Below are 16,882 nucleotides of genomic sequence, written 5' to 3' on the forward strand. Positions count from 1 at the left end.
ATCCTTTCATCCCCCAGCTTGTATTGATACCAGGGGTTCACATGGGCCCACTTCTCGAGCTTGTGCAGGTCCCTCTGGATGGCATCTCGTCCCTCAGGTGTGTCAACCACACCTGCTAGAGAGTAAATTTTTGTGGTTGGGGCTCTCTTCAGTTGAGGTTGCACAATGCCTAGTGAGAAAGACCGAGTTGCTAGATGAGAATGAAAAAATAATGTGGTAAGCAAGTCTGAATTTCTACTTTATGTATTTACTGATATCTTTGTACTAGAGCCCAAGACTCATAACCTTCAACAGCCTTTGCATGCAGAATAGTTTTGCAACGTTATGGTTAGTTCGTGTAGGGCTCAGTGTCCAAGATAATTATAAATGCTAGTCAGATAGTGGCTGTGGGGAGGGTATTGACAAGCGGATGGAAGTTCCATTTGCAGGGGTTCAGGATGCATGGTTTTCCAAACAATCTTTTTATTCCCTTTGCAGAGCACTGGCAGCCTCTGCCCCAATCTGGCAGTTTGGCGATTTGGTTCCCTGTGGCACTTATTTCAGCATAGTGACTAATGATTTCAAAAAAAGTGGGACAGGCTGCTCAGAAAGCATCCGGAATTCCTGGAATGCCATTAACCACCTTTCTTCAACAGGTGAGACCTCACCAATACTTTTTCAAAGGGTCGTAATTTTCAGGATTGTGTTATGGCTTCATAAAATCGAATTTACAATATGGCTTTCCTCTGTGTATGTATTGATTTTTTTGAAACTATACTCTTAGTACTGAAAACTGTCAAATGATCTTAGCGTTATTTTTTAAATGTCTGTTTTGTTGGATCACAAGCTTTGTTCATGCCTGATGTGATTCAGAATCCAGGTCCAAACATCCCTAAGGTCAGACAGGAGCTGACTCCTGATCAGAACCTCAAGGCTTGTATTCCTTTCTGACAAAGTAGGCCAGATAGTTGTTACTCCAAAAAATAGTTTAAATACCAACAGAGGCAATCAGGTATAGAAAATTACTGCAATCCTTATGGATTCAGTGCTAGGGACTCAGTTGAACTCGATCTTAAGGGTCTTTTCCAACCTAAATGATTCTACAATTCTACAACTACCTGAAAGGAGGTTCTAGCGAAGTTGGTGTCGGTCTCTTTTCCCAGGTAGCAAGTGATAGGATGAGAGGAAACAGCCTCAAGTTGCACCAGGGGAGGTTTAGATTGGATGTTAGGAAAAATTCCTTCACCGAAAGGGCAGTCAGGCACTGGCACAGGCTGCCCAGGGAAGTGGCTGAGTCCTCATCCCTGGAGGTGTTTCAAAGACTTGTAGATGTGGCGCCTAGGGACATGGTCTAGTGGTGGACTTGGCGGTGTTAGATTAGTGGTTGGACTTGATGATCTTAAAGGTCCTTTCCAACCTAAACAATTCTATGATTCTATATCAGATGAGTTCACTGTACAGCAAAGGAACTCAATTAAACAAAAATAATCTTGCTACTTGAGTTCAGTGTCCTATAAAGAAAGCCTGGTATGATGAGTTAGCTAATTAAAATCAGGGAAGCTGAATAGGACAAGTTCTAGACCAGACAAAATAATGAAAGGAAACACCAGGAGACTCCCAGGAGATCTATCTGTTAATAGTCCATGCACTGTCAGCTAGCTGGTTTGAAAATTTCCTTTCATTGGAAGAAGAGAGCCCTGATGTTACTTCCTATCAAAAAAAATGCCAAATGGCTTGTAAATCTGTCTCTGTTTTTTTTAGATAATGTTACCTTAGCTGTGACATACCCATACGCTGTAGTATGCAGGTTGTATTTTCCTTCACTTAGAGGTGATGACTAAAATTTGATCTGCTATGCTTGTATGTATGTGGAATAATTTCACCAGATTAGTTATGCTAAGTGAAATACTTTTTAGCAGCAGCACAACTGACCTATGTGTTAATGGTACAATACATTAAACATTATATTTTTTTATCAAAGATGCAGGTTTACAGTGGCTTTCCAGCACATTTCATTTGTGCAGCCCATTAAAAAATCTTCAGGATGCTGCTATATTGAAAAGCTGGCTGAGTGAAACATGGGTAAACTTGGCTATGGTGAACTATCCCTATAAAGCTGACTTCTTACAGCCTCTGCCAGCTTGGCCTATACAGGTAATTGAGAACCAATGTCTTGTAGAGTTGACTACTTGGTTTAACTAATTCTCTTCTTCTCTCCTAGTCTGCAACTTTTCCTTTATTTTTGGCTCTGTAGAACCAATATGGCTGAAAAAGAGAACCAGGGCAGTATCTTCTTGTGCATCAACTGGTTTGTTGACTGACTGCCACTTGTAGGGCTAATAGGTTGCATCAAGAGCCCAGAAGAAGAAAAGTGCTAGGGGTGACTGGAAAAAACTCAGTTGTCCTGCAGAGTTGTTCTTGAGGAGCAGAAATGTTGCACAAAAAAAGCAGATGCAATTAGAGCTTCTGATGCCAGGCTTAGCTGGTAGAGCTTGCAATTAAAGAGAAAGTTTTGGGCCTATGCCCTTATGATGTGGGAGACCTAGTGAGAGAGGAAATGTGGATCCCAATAAGCGTATTCCTTGCAGGGTCACTTCTCAAAGCAGGACCGCTTTTCACTCCTGCAAACCTTCGCTTGTGCAGTTCTGTTTATCTGCAGTGCTTTCTCCAAGATTTCTATTTTCTTGGAGTGTTTTTGTTCTTTCAAGACCCTGGCTGAATTTCCCTGCATGGCTTTGGGTTACTGTGTATGGCAGGTAAGGTAGATAAAATTAATATTTTTGGCTATTAAACAGTAGTTAAATATAAAATAAAAAACTTCCCTTGTGTAGAGTTGCCTCATGGAGGAGGGGAGGAACATTCATCTGTCCGATGTGACTGTCTGCAATGGGCAGTATGAACCCCTTGAAAATTATTTTTGCTTTGTTATTAGTCTGACACAACCTAAGAAATGTGCTTACCTTCACCACTGTCCATGCTCTCTCTCTTTGACTGAGGTATAAACCTAAAATAGAAAAGGCTGCGGCTTGTCTGGACAATGCTGATGTATGAAATCTGAGTTATTTAAGCTCTTCGGGTATTTTTTCTGAAAGACAAGCTCTAAGCTGACTCTGAGGGTGAGAAGGGGGGAAAATGTGCTTGAGTAGCTGGATATTTATGTGTGTTGCTTAACCTATTCTCTGTTGTGCGCTGCCAGTACTATCTCAGAAGTGTTGATTTCTGTCTCTACCACGCAATCTGAGCTTCAGATATGGGGCTGCCTGCAGCCCTCTGCTATCTGTCTGCAGTGTATATCTGCATGAATTAGTGAGCTTTCCAAACCTCTAATTGCTGAGCTAAGAACTGATGGCTGAGCTAGCCAAACCATAAAACCTACTTGGAATGGCAAAATGTGGAAGCTGTGCTCTGTCCTTGTCTGTAGGGAACAAGGGAGGGATCCATTTCCTAGCTGCCACAATGAAAATGAGGGAAAAGAATATGCAATATGCAGGGGAGGGAAGGAGAGTAAGTTTATTTCTTGGAAGAGGCACAGTTTGCAGTGGCCCTGTGAGTTGTCCCCGTGTGCCTGTGCCCCTGCACTTGAGCAGCGTTGGAGCTGCAGTGCAGCCTTTGCTCCCTGCAGACAGTAACACTGGATTCTCCCGATGGGCTGGGAGCTCAGATTTACAGCTTTCACCCTTCACTGTTCTTGTATTAATCCCAACTCCATGGGAGCAGGGGTAGGGAGAAAGTCTTGGCAAAGAGAATATTGTCACTTTTAAAAAAATGTTTAAAGATGAAAAAAACTTTCTGGGGCAGTAGCTCTTGTGTTTTCTGTTTGGTTGGTTTTTTTCCCTCTACTTGTGTCCTCAGTTAAGATTTTGAATTGAACTCTACCTGAGATTGTTCTTAACTTTTCACTGGTGAAACAGTGCCTTGTTCCACAACCTCATATTTTCCGAACACAAAGTAGTAAGAATTTTGCAATGCTGCTGTATAAAAGGACTTCAAAATATTAGAGCTTTCCTTACATGGATGTTTCCATTTGTACTACAGCAAACTACAGCAAACTGCAGGGAACCCCAATCTATACCTGGAGCTTCTTTGTTATATATTTGCATGTCTTATCTTTCATTACAAAGGAGCTAAATACTCTTTATTAAGTATTATCTGTTTTAAAGAATGGGAAATGGATTGAAAAACTTGGTGAATGAAATATTAAGGTTGCACTGCTTTTAAAGTTTTAATCAGGAAATGTAAAGTTTCAGGTTCCTCATAGTAGCATGTGCTACACAAATAGAACATTGCTTTTTATGATAATGTTGAGGGTATATTACTGCATAGAAAGATGCTTTCTGGAAGTGGTCTTGACTGTACTTTGCAAAGAAATTGATACCCTATCAGGTATCATGTATTAATCTGTATTTCTTGCAGATTTAGACACTTCCCCTCCCTTTTTTCTCTTTGTTGCAGGAAGTCTGCAAGTTCTTGAAGGATCCCAGTCTCTCTGACAAATTGTTGCTGCAGAATGTTTTTCAGGCAGTAAATTTATACTACAATTATTCAGGAGAAGCCTCATGCTTAGACATGTCTGAGACCGCAACAAAGAATCTGGGCCAGTTGGGTTGGTACTATCAGGTATGCGCTCTGTCCTTTCTAAATTGCAACTTGGTGAGTTTTTTTTGGGCTAGAGCTTTTGAGAATTCTTAAGTCATTTAACTGTGAATATATTGCACCAGATGTAATTGATGTACTGATGACAAATGTAAGCATGAAGCAAGTATGATTGTAGTGGGGAGGGCAAGGCACAAAAGAGAAGCAGCTTTCCCAGGAGGTTTAGGTGGTGTCTTCATTATCTAGCTAATTGTTGAGTTTCAGCTCTTCATATAGACTGGAAAATGATGGGCATCAGCAGCATCTTGGTCTTCTAATGCCCCCATCCCAGCTGTCCATCCCAGTTTGTGCATGCAAATATGTCAGGATATGTTGATACTGATTTCTTTCAACTAAAGCTGTTTATCCTGTGGCTCACTGAGACCCAATCTTTCCCATCAAGTAGGTAACAAAAACGCAGATCCCTGTTGTCAGGGGTCCAGGACATTCTGCTCTCCCCATCCCATTTACTAAGCACATGCAACACAGTTATATACAGTTTCTCTTCTGGGGAGCAGGGCAGCTGCTTCCAGAAGCAAAGTGTTAAGAATTGGTGTTCTGGTTGTGACCATCTGCTCTTGGCTACTGTCTCCTATGTATTTGTTCTGGACAGCCCCAGGAGATGTGCAGGTGTTGTAAGTTGTCCTCTGAGAAAGGGGGAAAATGCCATATGGGTAACAAAGAATATGGCAGCTGCGCTCGTCAAAACAACACATCCACTCTGCAGCGTGTTCCCTGCCTGCTTCTTGAAGGCATGTGGGAAGGGGGCAAGTAGAAACAAACTGAGAGTTAAGATTAATTGCCATGGTGAGGGCTATATTGCATCCAGGATATAATTTGTTTTTCTTTTTTAGCTAATATCACTAAGATGTCAGAGAATACTTAGGGTGAAAGATGAAATTTTTGCTTGATATCTGTGTTCTGGCCCACTTACAAGAAGGGCTGGAAGGAGGATCCAGGGAGCTACAGGCCTGTCAGTCTGACCTCGGTGACAGGCAAGGTTATGGAGCGGATCATCCTGAATGCCATCACATGGCACGTACAGGACAACCAGGGGATCACTCCCAGTCAGCATGGGTTATGAAAGGCAGGTCCTGCTTCACTAACCTCACCTCCTTCTGTGACAGTGACTCACTTAGTGGATGAGGGACAGGCTGTGGATGTTGTCTACCTGGACTTTAGTAAAGCCTTTGACACCATTTCCCACAGCATTCTCCTGGAGAAACTGGCTGCTGATGGCTTGGATGGGCCTACTCTTCGCTGGGTAAAAAAACTGGCTGGACGGCCAGGCCCAAAGAGTTGCGGTGAATGGAGTTAAAACCAGTTGGTGGCCGGTCACAAGTGGTGTTCCCCAGGGCTCAGTACGGGGGCCAGTTCTGTTTAATATCTTTATCAATGATCTGGATGAGGAGATCGAGTGCACCCTCAGTAAGTTTGCAGATGACACCAAGTTGGGTGGAAGTGTCGATCTGCTGGAGGGTAGGAAGGCCCTGCAGAGGGACCTGGACAGGCTGGATCAATGGCATGAGGCCAACTGTATGAGGTTCAACAAGGCTCAGTGCTGGGTCCTGCACTTGGGTCACAACAACCCCATGCAACGCTACAGGCTGGGGGAGGAGTGGCTGGAGAGCTGCCTGGTGGAAAAGGACCAGGGGGTGTCATTCAGCCAGCTGAATATGAGGTGGCAGTGTGCCCAGGTGGCCAAGAGGGCCAATGGCATCCTGGCTTGTATCAGGAATAGTGTGGCCAGCAGGACCAGGGAGGTGATAGTGCCCCTGTACTCGGCACTGGTGAGGCCGCACCTCGAGTCCTGTGTTCAGTTTTGGGCCCCTCACTACAAGAAGGACATCGAGGTGCTGGAGCGTGTCCAGAGGAGGGCAACGAAGCTGGTGAAGGGTCTAGAGCACAAGTCTTATGAGGAGCGGCTGAGGGAGCTGGGGTTGTTTAGCCTGGAGAAGAGGAGGCTGAGGGGAGACCTTATGGCTCTCTATACAACTACCTGAAAGGAGGCTGTAGCCAGGTGGGGGTTGGTCTCTTCTCCCTAGTAACAAGTGATAGGACGAGAGGAAACAGCCTCAAGCTGTGCCAGGGGAGGTTTAGGTTGGATATTAGGAAAAACTTCTTCACTGAAAGGGCAGTCAGGCACTGGCACAGGCTGCCCAGGGAAGTGGTTGAGTCCCCATCCCTGGAGGTGTTTAAAAGATGGGTAGATGTGGTGCTTAGGGACATGGTTTATTGGTGGACTTGGCAGTGCTAGGTATAACAGTTCGACTTGATGGTCTTAAAGGTCTTTTCCAACCTAAATGATTCTCTGATAGTTCAACAGTAATTACTGATGAAATCCTGTTTTGAGCTTTTTTTATTTAAATACTGCACTAAGAGCTATTGGACAGTCTCCTGGGAATACATCTTGTTGCCCTGCTCTTTCTTTCAGGCTTGCACTGAGATGGTGATGCCCATGTGCACAGATGGTGTCAATGACATGTTCGAGCCTCAGAAATGGGACTTTGATGCACTTTCAGAAGAGTGTTACAGGCTGTGGGGAGTGAGGCCTCGCCCTTCTTGGATTCTTTCTATGTATGGAGGGAAAAACATCAGTTCACACAGCAACATCGTCTTCAGGTGAGCCTGGCTTCAGCTTCTAGAGTGGAGTTTTCCACCAATTTGGGTTGTCAGTGCAGAGAGCCTGCCCTAAGTAGCAAAAGGACCTGTCTCCAATGCTCCAGCTGAATAATTGATGGGCATGCTTTGTGTTGCTCTTGAGAGTAAAATGGTCAATCTGCAGTGGCCAAAGAAGCCAACTATTCTGTCACTGCCTGTGTGACTCTAAATGAGGAATTTGGGTTGGGATTCTGCCAAATGTAATTTTCTTCCCATGTGGATTCCTTCTTATCTTGTGGCCAAAGTCCAGGTTTCCCATGCTGGTAAATCCGTCTAGCTCTTATGAAGCCAACGCACTGTCTTTTCCACATAAAAGGAAAGTCTAAACAAACTCTAGCTGTAACACAGGATCTCGGTCACTAAAATTGTTGCTCTGGGTGATAGCCTTGCGGAGGGGCTGGCGCAATGTTACTCTTTCCCTTTGATACAGAAAAGAGAGGGAAGTAACTTGGGGAGCTTTCTTATCATTGCCAATTGCCCTTTTCTTTTAGTGGTAATTAGGCAAGTTTCAACAAACTTGTGTAAGATCCAAATACAAAGAGATGTTTCCATTCTAGAAAGGCATACCGGTAATACAACAGAAGTTGTTTTGAAACACCTTTGTATGTGGACATAAAGTGAAAGAAATGTTTGTCTAGTGCAAAAACTAGTGCATGCTGCTTGCTCTGTACTCAGCCTTCAGTTCCCTTGTTTTTACGATTAAACTCTGCTTTCTTTTAAAGAGAGGTTCGTGTAGCTTTACTTCTGCTGTGAGGTGATACAAAATTTGAGCAGCTGAGTACTGGCTGTTCATTAGGTTGTTAACATGGTAGGGAGGCATTTAATAAACCCATTGAAGCCTGTGCCTCAGGCGTTCTGACTCGCTGTACCGATTGCCCGCTGTGGGCAGCTCCTGAATGTATATTCCTCTGTGTTCTGGTTAAAATTGTGCAAGGCCTTTTAAAAAAACAAACAAACAAAAAAACAAACAAAAAAACCCCCAAAAAACCCCAACCCTGCCATTTCTTTAAACAAAGCTCAGAATTAGTCTGTTGGACTTGGTAAATAGGTGTGTTTTAAAAGTAGAAAGTCCTCGCTTGAATTGGGGATTATTCTCTGGATTTCAGCTGTTAGCATTGGTCTGTTTGGCTCCAAAGGCCTGTTGATTTCATCTTGTTTGTCTTTTGCTGTTTCTGTCCCAGCAGGATACCTGCTCTAGAGTGAGAAATTCCACCCTTTTTTGGAAAACTTTTTAATAAAGAAAAAAGTGTTGGTTTAACTTAATTTCTGTAGAGTGTTGCTTATTTCCAAGGCTTCACAGCTCTGTACAGTAGAAATGTGCTTTGTAAGTAACAGACAAGCAAACAAATCTAAATAAGTGTTTAAGAATTTATGCCAGCTGAAGGAACTTGAAATGAGAAAAGCTTGAAAGCAACCAAATGAATGAAGAAGTAGTGCTGTACACACAAAGCTTTGGATCTCAAGCTGGGTTGTTTCTCTTCAAACAAATACATTGTCAACACTGTACATTTTATATAAGAGCCTTTTATCCTCGAACACTACAGAGTGCTTTACAAAAAATATCCCGATGTTTACCAGGGGATGTGGCTCCCTGTGGGGTAAAAAGCACTGTTTCAAGTGTCAGGCAACTTGCACAACAGTTTAGCGCAGGAAGGGAAGAATACTCCATCTAAAGAGAACCGCTGTAGGGTGGATTTATCTAGCCGCAGTGGGATTTGGCCAGGATGCTTGAACTGGTATTGCTGCTTCTCCCTCTGCGAGCAGTGCATCACTCTGCAGGTTCACGCTGTGTTGTGTGGTATTGACGCAGGAATCTCCATTGCCACTTTGGTACCTTCTTGGAGGTACGCAATTAGTGTGTGAGTGCTTACTTAAGCAGTAGGCAGGTATTACTTGCCTGTCCTGGGTAAGTAATACACTAGTTAAACACTAGTTTGAAGAAATTGGGGGTTTCAGAACCCTGTTTGCCCTTTCTCTTCCAGCAATTTCCACTCCTGATCCTCTTACTGGGACATGCTCTGTACTTGGTGTGGAAGTGCTGCACAGTGGTGGAAATGGCATTTTGACACTGTTCATGCATGTGGTGACAGAGAGCTTGTAGCAGTAGGTAGTGTCTCATCATCAACATACTGTGGTAGTCAAAATCAGCCCAGGTTATATTAGACAGTACAAAATTTGGTGTGTGCTGTCTAAAAATTAGTATTTTTCAATCTGGATGGATCATACCTGGGTTGTATGTTTCTAAGTCAGGGCACCCACCTACCCAGTTCTGTACTGGCAGGGGAGAGGCAGAAAGTGAAGGTTGTGTTTTGAGAGATACTGGAGCTATGTGCAGAAGGGGGGATTGTTAGCATAAAAGAAGGGAACAGAGGAAAAGAAAAGGCAGAACAATGCCTGGCTGAAGAGAAAAGGTGAGAGGGAGAAAAAGTTAAAAGGAAATTTGGCAGTTGTGGAGAGTGGGCATGTTAAAAAAGCGTGCACAGACAGTGCTGCTAGGATTGTGTAAAACCTCTCCTTGTTCTGGGCAGGGCTGGAGGGCTGAGGAGGCTCTGAAGAGATGATGGGAAAGGGAACTGTTTGCTGTGGGTTAGGCAGGACCCTCTTTATGCTGTCAAGGAAATACGATTTGAAAACAGGACTAGCATGCTGATATTTTGCATTAGGTTTTTTTTTTCTGCCCTACTGGCCTGGCTACTGCTAGAAAGGAATGGCTGACTCTTTTATTCTTTCTTTTCTTTTGCTTCTGTTTACATTAGGGAACTCCCTGTAAGATGGGCAACTGAGTACTTATATGCATACTTAGCTTTAACACATAAATAATCCATTCCAGTTGGTACTGAATTATCTTAATCTGTAAAACTGTTGAGACTTACAATTATTTTGTGATGAACCCTCCATCCCCCCTCCTCTCAGCAAGTATCCCTTCCCAAACTGCGTCAGCGCCTCTGGTGCCATCATTTGGCAGGAGCCGCAGAGGACGCAGCCAGAAGCTCCCAGAGAAGCCAGAGACAGTGTTGTTTTCTTGTGGCAGACTTAGTTTCCACATGACTGGGACCAAAAGATCCAAGTCCATGTACATCTTGGGTTTCTCAGCAACTCATCCCCCTGTTGCCAAGGTGCTCTGCTGATTCAGGCGACCTTTTAAATCCAGTGCTTTTTGCTTTTTGGGCAGCTCTGTATGCTTTTTGTTTTGCAGATACAAAATGTTTCCCTTCTCCTAAGTCATATTTAGAATTGCTGAAAATAAAGAACTAGAGAGATTCAAGATACTTGGTCTTTTTCAGTGGAGAAACAAATAAAGTATTAGTTCAGACCCCATCAGGTTTTTACTCTTAGTGATGTCTTCATTATGTCGTCTTTTTTACTCATGATTTCTTTCTGTTATTTTCTGGTGCTGCCATTGTGGTATTTTTCTAGCTGCATATCTCTTAATTTCCAAGGATGTTTTAATTTTAGATCCTCCTAGAAATTTACACTGACATACAATAGCCTATCTCTAAGGTTTCCTTTTGTGGGCAGGTTCAGTGTTTTAAGTGAGGAACAGATGTAGATTTGGGTAGTTCCGTAAGTATGTGGATGTTTATTTCTTTGTGCAGAAAGAGGGACCACGTGTGGGAAGAACACTGTGGTAAAGGAAAATAAGATGTAGTGGGGATTACTGGGTGAAGTCCAAAGCTAGGAAAGAGATGCAAACCTCTCACCCCGGTTCAGCCATTGGCTTGCTCCGTGGACCAGGCATTATGTGGAGCCAGATCTACAGGGCAAGGAATCCGTCATTGATTTGACATGAGGGAGGAGGGGGAGTAAATTGCATTAAATTGTCCTGTCACAGAGGAAGAGTCATTTTAGACAGTTTCTTGAGGGATAAAAGCTTTATTTTAATATGGTTGTTATTAGAAATAAAGGGACTAACAGAATGTCCAAGTATTTCTTTGCAAAACCAGCTTGGCACACAGCTGCGACAGCAAAAGGTAGAACCTCCTGAAAAGTCAGCTCTAAGGGGTGCAGTTGGTTATTAGTTTATGGCAGACTGTGAAGAAGGAAAGCAAAGTGCTTTGGTTTGGGAACTTGGACATGTCTTGGTACAGGGGAACCTGAAACTTTTATGGCAATGACAGGTGGCAGCAGATCTATCTCCAGTGGCTGTGGCACTATTATAGGTTATCATCTGAATTAGCAGATAATTAATGACAGAAGCGTCATTAAATAATTAATAATTAAAGCCTTGCTTAAGCTGCTGATAGCTCTGTACCTCCGTCAAGAAGGCTCCTCTCAGCAGAGAGGTGGGCACATGACATTGAGACAGGGCTGGGGTCTGTTTCTGTCTGTGCATACGCAAAACTAGTTGAGAGTAAACATGGATACGTTGACGTGAGCTGCAGCCCCGCTGCTGTGCAGAGGTGCCCTAATGTATTCTTTTCTTACAGCAACGGCGGCCTGGACCCGTGGTCTGCAGGGGGGGTGACCCAGAACATCACCGATTCCCTCGTGGCAATCGTGATCCCGGACGGAGCTCATCACCTGGACCTACGCAGCCGCAACCCTTTGGACCCCAAATCTGTGCAGCAAGCTCGAGCCTTGGAAATCTGCTACATGAAGCAGTGGATTGAAAAGGCCAGGCACAACCACTGAAGTGGTACTGCGACAACTGTGGCCGTTATACCTCTGTTGGCTTTGGTGAGAGCAGGGCCAGGCCTTAGTGCACGGTTGTCTGAACATTTCATTCCTGCTTCCTCACCTGTGTTGCAGTGCTAACCGTTGCTTGTGAGAGAAGCAGGCCGCAGACAGATGGAGAGCATTGTCAGATAATAAACTTTAGTCAAAGTGTGTGGATTGAGCTGCCTGCTCTGGCTTGCTTTCCTCTTCTGCTCTTCTCAAATGCTGTACTTTATGGTAAAGTCAAGAGTTCTCGTTTTGGGCTTGATGCCTTCCTCGCTGTGCTAGGTGATTGTCCTGACTGCTGGTATATACAGTGGATTAAATGGCAGTGCTGTTGATGATGAAACTCCTGCTGCCTTCAGTGGGATTGAATTTCAGGCATCCTTGGCTGGTGTAAGTGGTCATGGCAGGGGCATGGAGATAATGGGGGAGCAGAAATCACATCCTGCTGTGATGTTTGGTGGAGAGGTAGGGAAGGCATGGGGAAGCTGGCTGTGCCGTTTGTAAAGAAACCAAACAGCGCTTACCCTTTGGAATCAATGCTGGAAAAGAAGGAAATATCTTTTCTTTTTTTTTTTTTCCTTAGTTTTCTGACAGCTTATTAATCAAAGCTGCCTTAGGTGGCTTTTCCATTCTGCGCTGTACTGAATGGTCAGGGCTGGGCCCGGACTCACTCTGCTGATAGCTGGCTGAGCACGCACAATCTGCATCAGGGTTTTATTTCTTCCTTTGCTGTTTGTCCTAATCCTGAAATATCTGCCACTGTGATGATGGTTGCCAAAGAAAACTCTGGGTATATTTTGTGTATGTGTGTATCCCCCACAAACACTTAGCTTTTTCAAATCAGGAAGCTTTTGGAGCTGTTCTCTTGAAGAGCAAATGTGACACTTGTGCTGGCTAGATCTTATGAAGTGACAAATAATTGGGGCTGTGCCTTGTGTGCGTTTCCCCCTCCCCCCTATTCTGTGTATTGTTCAAATTCTGCATGATCTGTTTGCTGATAGCTCTTCAATAAAAGCCTTTTTAAAAAAATTGTTTGTGGGACAAACTATTCAAAACACAGAATGCAGCTATCCTCTTGGATCAGCCTAAAGCCTGATGCTGAGCTCAACAAGCCAGGTGCAATGGGCTTTCTGTAAGGCTTCCAAACCAGACAAACTGCCCTGATTCATGAGACAGCATATTTGACATTAATAAATGGCCGGGGCAGTCCCCTCGTTTTCCAGCTTTGGCTTCATTCACACTGAAGCCCTTCTTCAGAAAGGATTCTTTGCAGTTTAAAGGACAACTCCGTTTCAGAAAGACTCGGGCATGGCTTCTTGTCCCCAGACTCTTAAAATTCCAATTCTGTTGAAAAGTTTTCTCAGCTTTGATGATACGCCTGATAGTGGAGTCTTTTCCTAAGACAGCAGGTGGCCTTTTCTGTTTCCAGTCTCTTCCCATCCTCTGGGAACAAAGCAAACCCAACACTAAAATGTTTTTACCTTTTAAAACACTCCTGTGCATTCTTCTTTCTGATAGTGTTCCTGGCATTCCCTCGTCTTGTGTTAAACATGGCATTTATGTTCAGACTCCGCAATCTGAACCTCTCGTGCTCTTGACCAAGGTAATTGCTTAAGAGACTGTAGAGAACAAGACCAGAGAAGAACCACAGGGGGAGAAGGAATAGCTACGTAGAACTTGCCTGAAACCTGTTGACCGAAAGCTGTTGGCAATCCCTTTTCCAGTAGTTCCAATTTTTGGTACTCTTCTGTAAATATACTCCAGTCTTGCCTGTGTACTTTATAATGACATGGTGGCCTTGAATTTTTTGAAAGAAATAAAAATTGTTTTCTAATCAAGTGAGTTACAATGGTATTTCTAAAAACTTGACTGTATCTTCTGTGCTAACTGATGTCTGGTAGCATCCTGGTTTACTGCAAGGCAAGGAACGGAATCTACAAGAGTAAATATAAATTTGGGGGTCAGGAATGATTTGTAACTACAAGCAAGAGCCTGGTCCAGCTGCTCTCACTGATTGCTCAGGGTGCTATTCCGAGTGCAAATTCTGGGAAAAACACTTCCATGTTGTATGGAGAAGGGCGTCAGGGGGTTCATGCAATGGGCTGTGAATGCTCCAGATTAACAGCCACTGTATACAGCACTCTACAGCAGTTGGCTTGTGGCTCCTTATCTCTCTCCCTACTAGCCAGCTTACTGTCTCAGGAAACAGCTGCTGCTTTGTTGTTTGGAAAATATTTTGTAGTTTCAATCAGAATAAGTAATCCAAACTTACATTCCTCTTTCCCCTGCCCTCCTGCCTTTTCATAAGCAGGAAAAAAAAAATGCCTTTAATAAAACTTAAAAAACAACCCTGCCATTTTGTATTTTGAGAAGTTGCATTTAAAACCAAATTCTTCAGTGTTTTATGGTTTGGGGTTTGTTGGGGTTTTTTTGTTGTTTGTTTTTTGATTTTTACTATGCCAGTTTCTGTCTGTGAGACTGATTCTAGTGCGCTTTGGATCAGGTTCTTACTGCTTGGAGCAGCTTATGAATTAGGTGACTGGCTTTCTGTTGGTTTTAGTTGTTCTTACTTTTTACTTTTTTTTCCACTTCAAGTTGAGTAGTTGAAACTTCAGGTCGTATTTGCCTTAAGCGTTCAGACTTCATCTTAAAATCTATGTGCACATCTCTGTACGCTACCAAGGGACTGTCTGTGGTGTTTGGCTACCTCATCTAAATGTTACCTCTCCTGCTTATTTCATGCAGGTGAGAACAAAATGGGCCATGGGAAATGGCTGATTTCTCTTTCCAGGTATGTGATGATGGGCCATACTTCATCGAAGGCTTATGTACGTCCTTGGCACGTGTCATGAATGACTGGAATTTAAAAATGTATGTTTTCTACTCCTTGGGGAAAATGCAGAAGGAAAAAGAATGAATGATTTGCCCAAAGCATGAATCTTACTGGTGAAACTGCAGTTTGTATCAATAAAAATATGTTCACATAATGAAATGTGAGTTTCTGGGACTGGATTTTGTTTTGCAAGGACATTGAAGTGTCTACCGCTGAAAGAGGGGAGGCTTAGATTAGATGTAAGGAAGAAATTCTTCACTCAGAGGGTGGTGAGGCACTGGCACAGGTTGCCCAGAGAAGCTGTGGATGCCCCATCCCTGGAAGTGTTCAAGGTCAGGCCGGATGGGGCTTTGAGCAACCTGGTCTAGTGGAAGGTGTCCCTGCCCATGGCAGGGGGTTGGACCAGATGATCTTTAAGGTCCCTTCCAACCCAAACCATTCTATGATGACATGGATTTTTATCCCTTGGCAGATTTGGAGTTCTGCAAATAACGCTGTCTTGTGTGCTTGACCCTGGTGGAGTGGGAGGACAACTAGTTAAAGTAATCCTCAAGTTACACACGGAGCAGTCAGGACGTCAGAGGATGAGCCTGCGCTTACTTGGGAGTTTCTCGTTTCAGAGGTTAAGCTGCCTGGTGAGGAGCAGGGCTATGAACTGGTTGGTCTCCATAGGTGACCATGCTGAATGCAATCCAGCTAGCTGTAATGGCAAAAAATGCAAGCAAGTCCCAAGCAAACACACGCTTCTGACACGTCGGTGATGATGGAGGTTGTGTGGGCGGATCCGTAGCACTCCCTGACCTGGCAAGTGGAGGCGCTAACTGGGCTGTGTAGCCCAAAGAGTTAATCGGGCAGGGCTATGGCCGCTGGGTCTTGGGAGGGAGCTAAAGAGCTTCTGCAACTTGTTGTGTTTGTAGGTAAATTTAACTTTGAAGATCATCAAATATCGCATCACCAAAGGAGACTACAGAAAGGAAAGCCCCTCCAGGAACCTGGAACATGGATTCTACATCACAGAAAAAGTGTATGCACAGTGAGAATCGAGTTTTGTCTCCCATGCTGTCTGCCCACCAAATAGGTTGCAGACAAATGTCAGTATGCTTTAAATAAAGGGATTATTTTTTTTCTACCTCTGCTCTTAAAAAGGGTATTTAGCTGTTTGTGAATCTATTCTCAAAGGAGTGGGAAAGAGTCATAAATGACCTAAAGAGCTTTCTGTACGTTAAAGACTTTATGCATCAACGCTCAGATATTTGAGCTCCTTCCAGGACTAATGGTGGAACCATTGTGTCTTTCTGGCAGCCAGGAGGGTGCCGTGAAGCCCGAAAGCTTGGGTTTGAAAGAACCCAGGAGATTGTACACTCCAAGCTCACGTTTTTTTCTCTCCCCTGTTGATTCAGAATATCATCGCTATGCTGTAACTGGGGGGGGCTGTTTGTGAAACCATGTGTTTAGAGGAAAAAAAAATTGAAAGATTCTTATGGTAGTTTGAGTTAAAAATAATATCTCTGAAACTGCTCAGGCTTGTGACCCGATGATACTTGCGCTCACCGCCCTGACCAGCTTGAAGGAACGACCTGTACTAAAAGACCACCGTGGGGACGGACTTGTGTTAGAACAATAAACCAGGCCCTCGCAGAGCCGGGTGAGTGACACATCCGTCTCATCCTTCCGAAATACGCCGCTGCTCCTGAAAATAGAAATGTTTCTAAAGTTGAAACCATGTATGTGATTTTTACTCCTTAGGACCCATTTATCGGTGATCACTTGGAGGGGTTGGTTTGAATCCCATTGCACTTCTGTCTCTGTCATGTACCGTGATGGTGTCGGTGGTGTCGGTGTTTAGCGTGTTACCAAGTGTTACTACTGTAGCCTCCAGATTTTTTATAATCTAGCCTCTTTGTGTGTTTTTAAACCAAAGCTTTGGTCTTACAAAAATGACTACAAATCCAGCTTCTTTGAGACTGTTCATGCTAAGAAACTGAAATGATCTGTTTTGGCAATGCAGGTTAGCAGAAAATGTGTGTTACTGTGTGTTACCTGAGCTGTGAAGCAATGGCAAAAGATCTGAACTGAGGATGATATCTGGGATAAATTCACAGTACTTAAGTGCTT

The 16,882-nt window shown here is 43.7% G+C and overlaps 1 protein-coding gene across 4 annotated transcripts in view; it reads left to right on the plus strand.

The window, feature by feature from the left end:
• PRCP (prolylcarboxypeptidase) overlaps positions 1-14,831 on the plus strand; it is a 36,071-nt gene extending 21,240 nt beyond the window's left edge. For all 4 annotated transcript variants that reach the window (XM_082304300.1, XM_082304302.1, XM_082304301.1 and 1 more), the window contains 5 exons: positions 478-635; positions 1,961-2,133; positions 4,432-4,596; positions 7,046-7,233; positions 11,700-14,831. In XM_082304300.1, coding sequence (XP_082160426.1) covers positions 478-635; positions 1,961-2,133; positions 4,432-4,596; positions 7,046-7,233; positions 11,700-11,904 — 889 coding nt within the window. In that variant the 3' untranslated portion in view covers positions 11,905-14,831. The remainder of the gene's footprint in view (positions 1-477; positions 636-1,960; positions 2,134-4,431; positions 4,597-7,045; positions 7,234-11,699) is intronic.
• The last annotated feature ends 2,051 nt before the right edge of the window (positions 14,832-16,882 follow it).

The sequence above is a fragment of the Platalea leucorodia genome, assembly GCF_965183815.1.
Source record: "Platalea leucorodia genome assembly, chromosome: 2".
NCBI lineage: Eukaryota > Metazoa > Chordata > Aves > Pelecaniformes > Threskiornithidae > Platalea > Platalea leucorodia.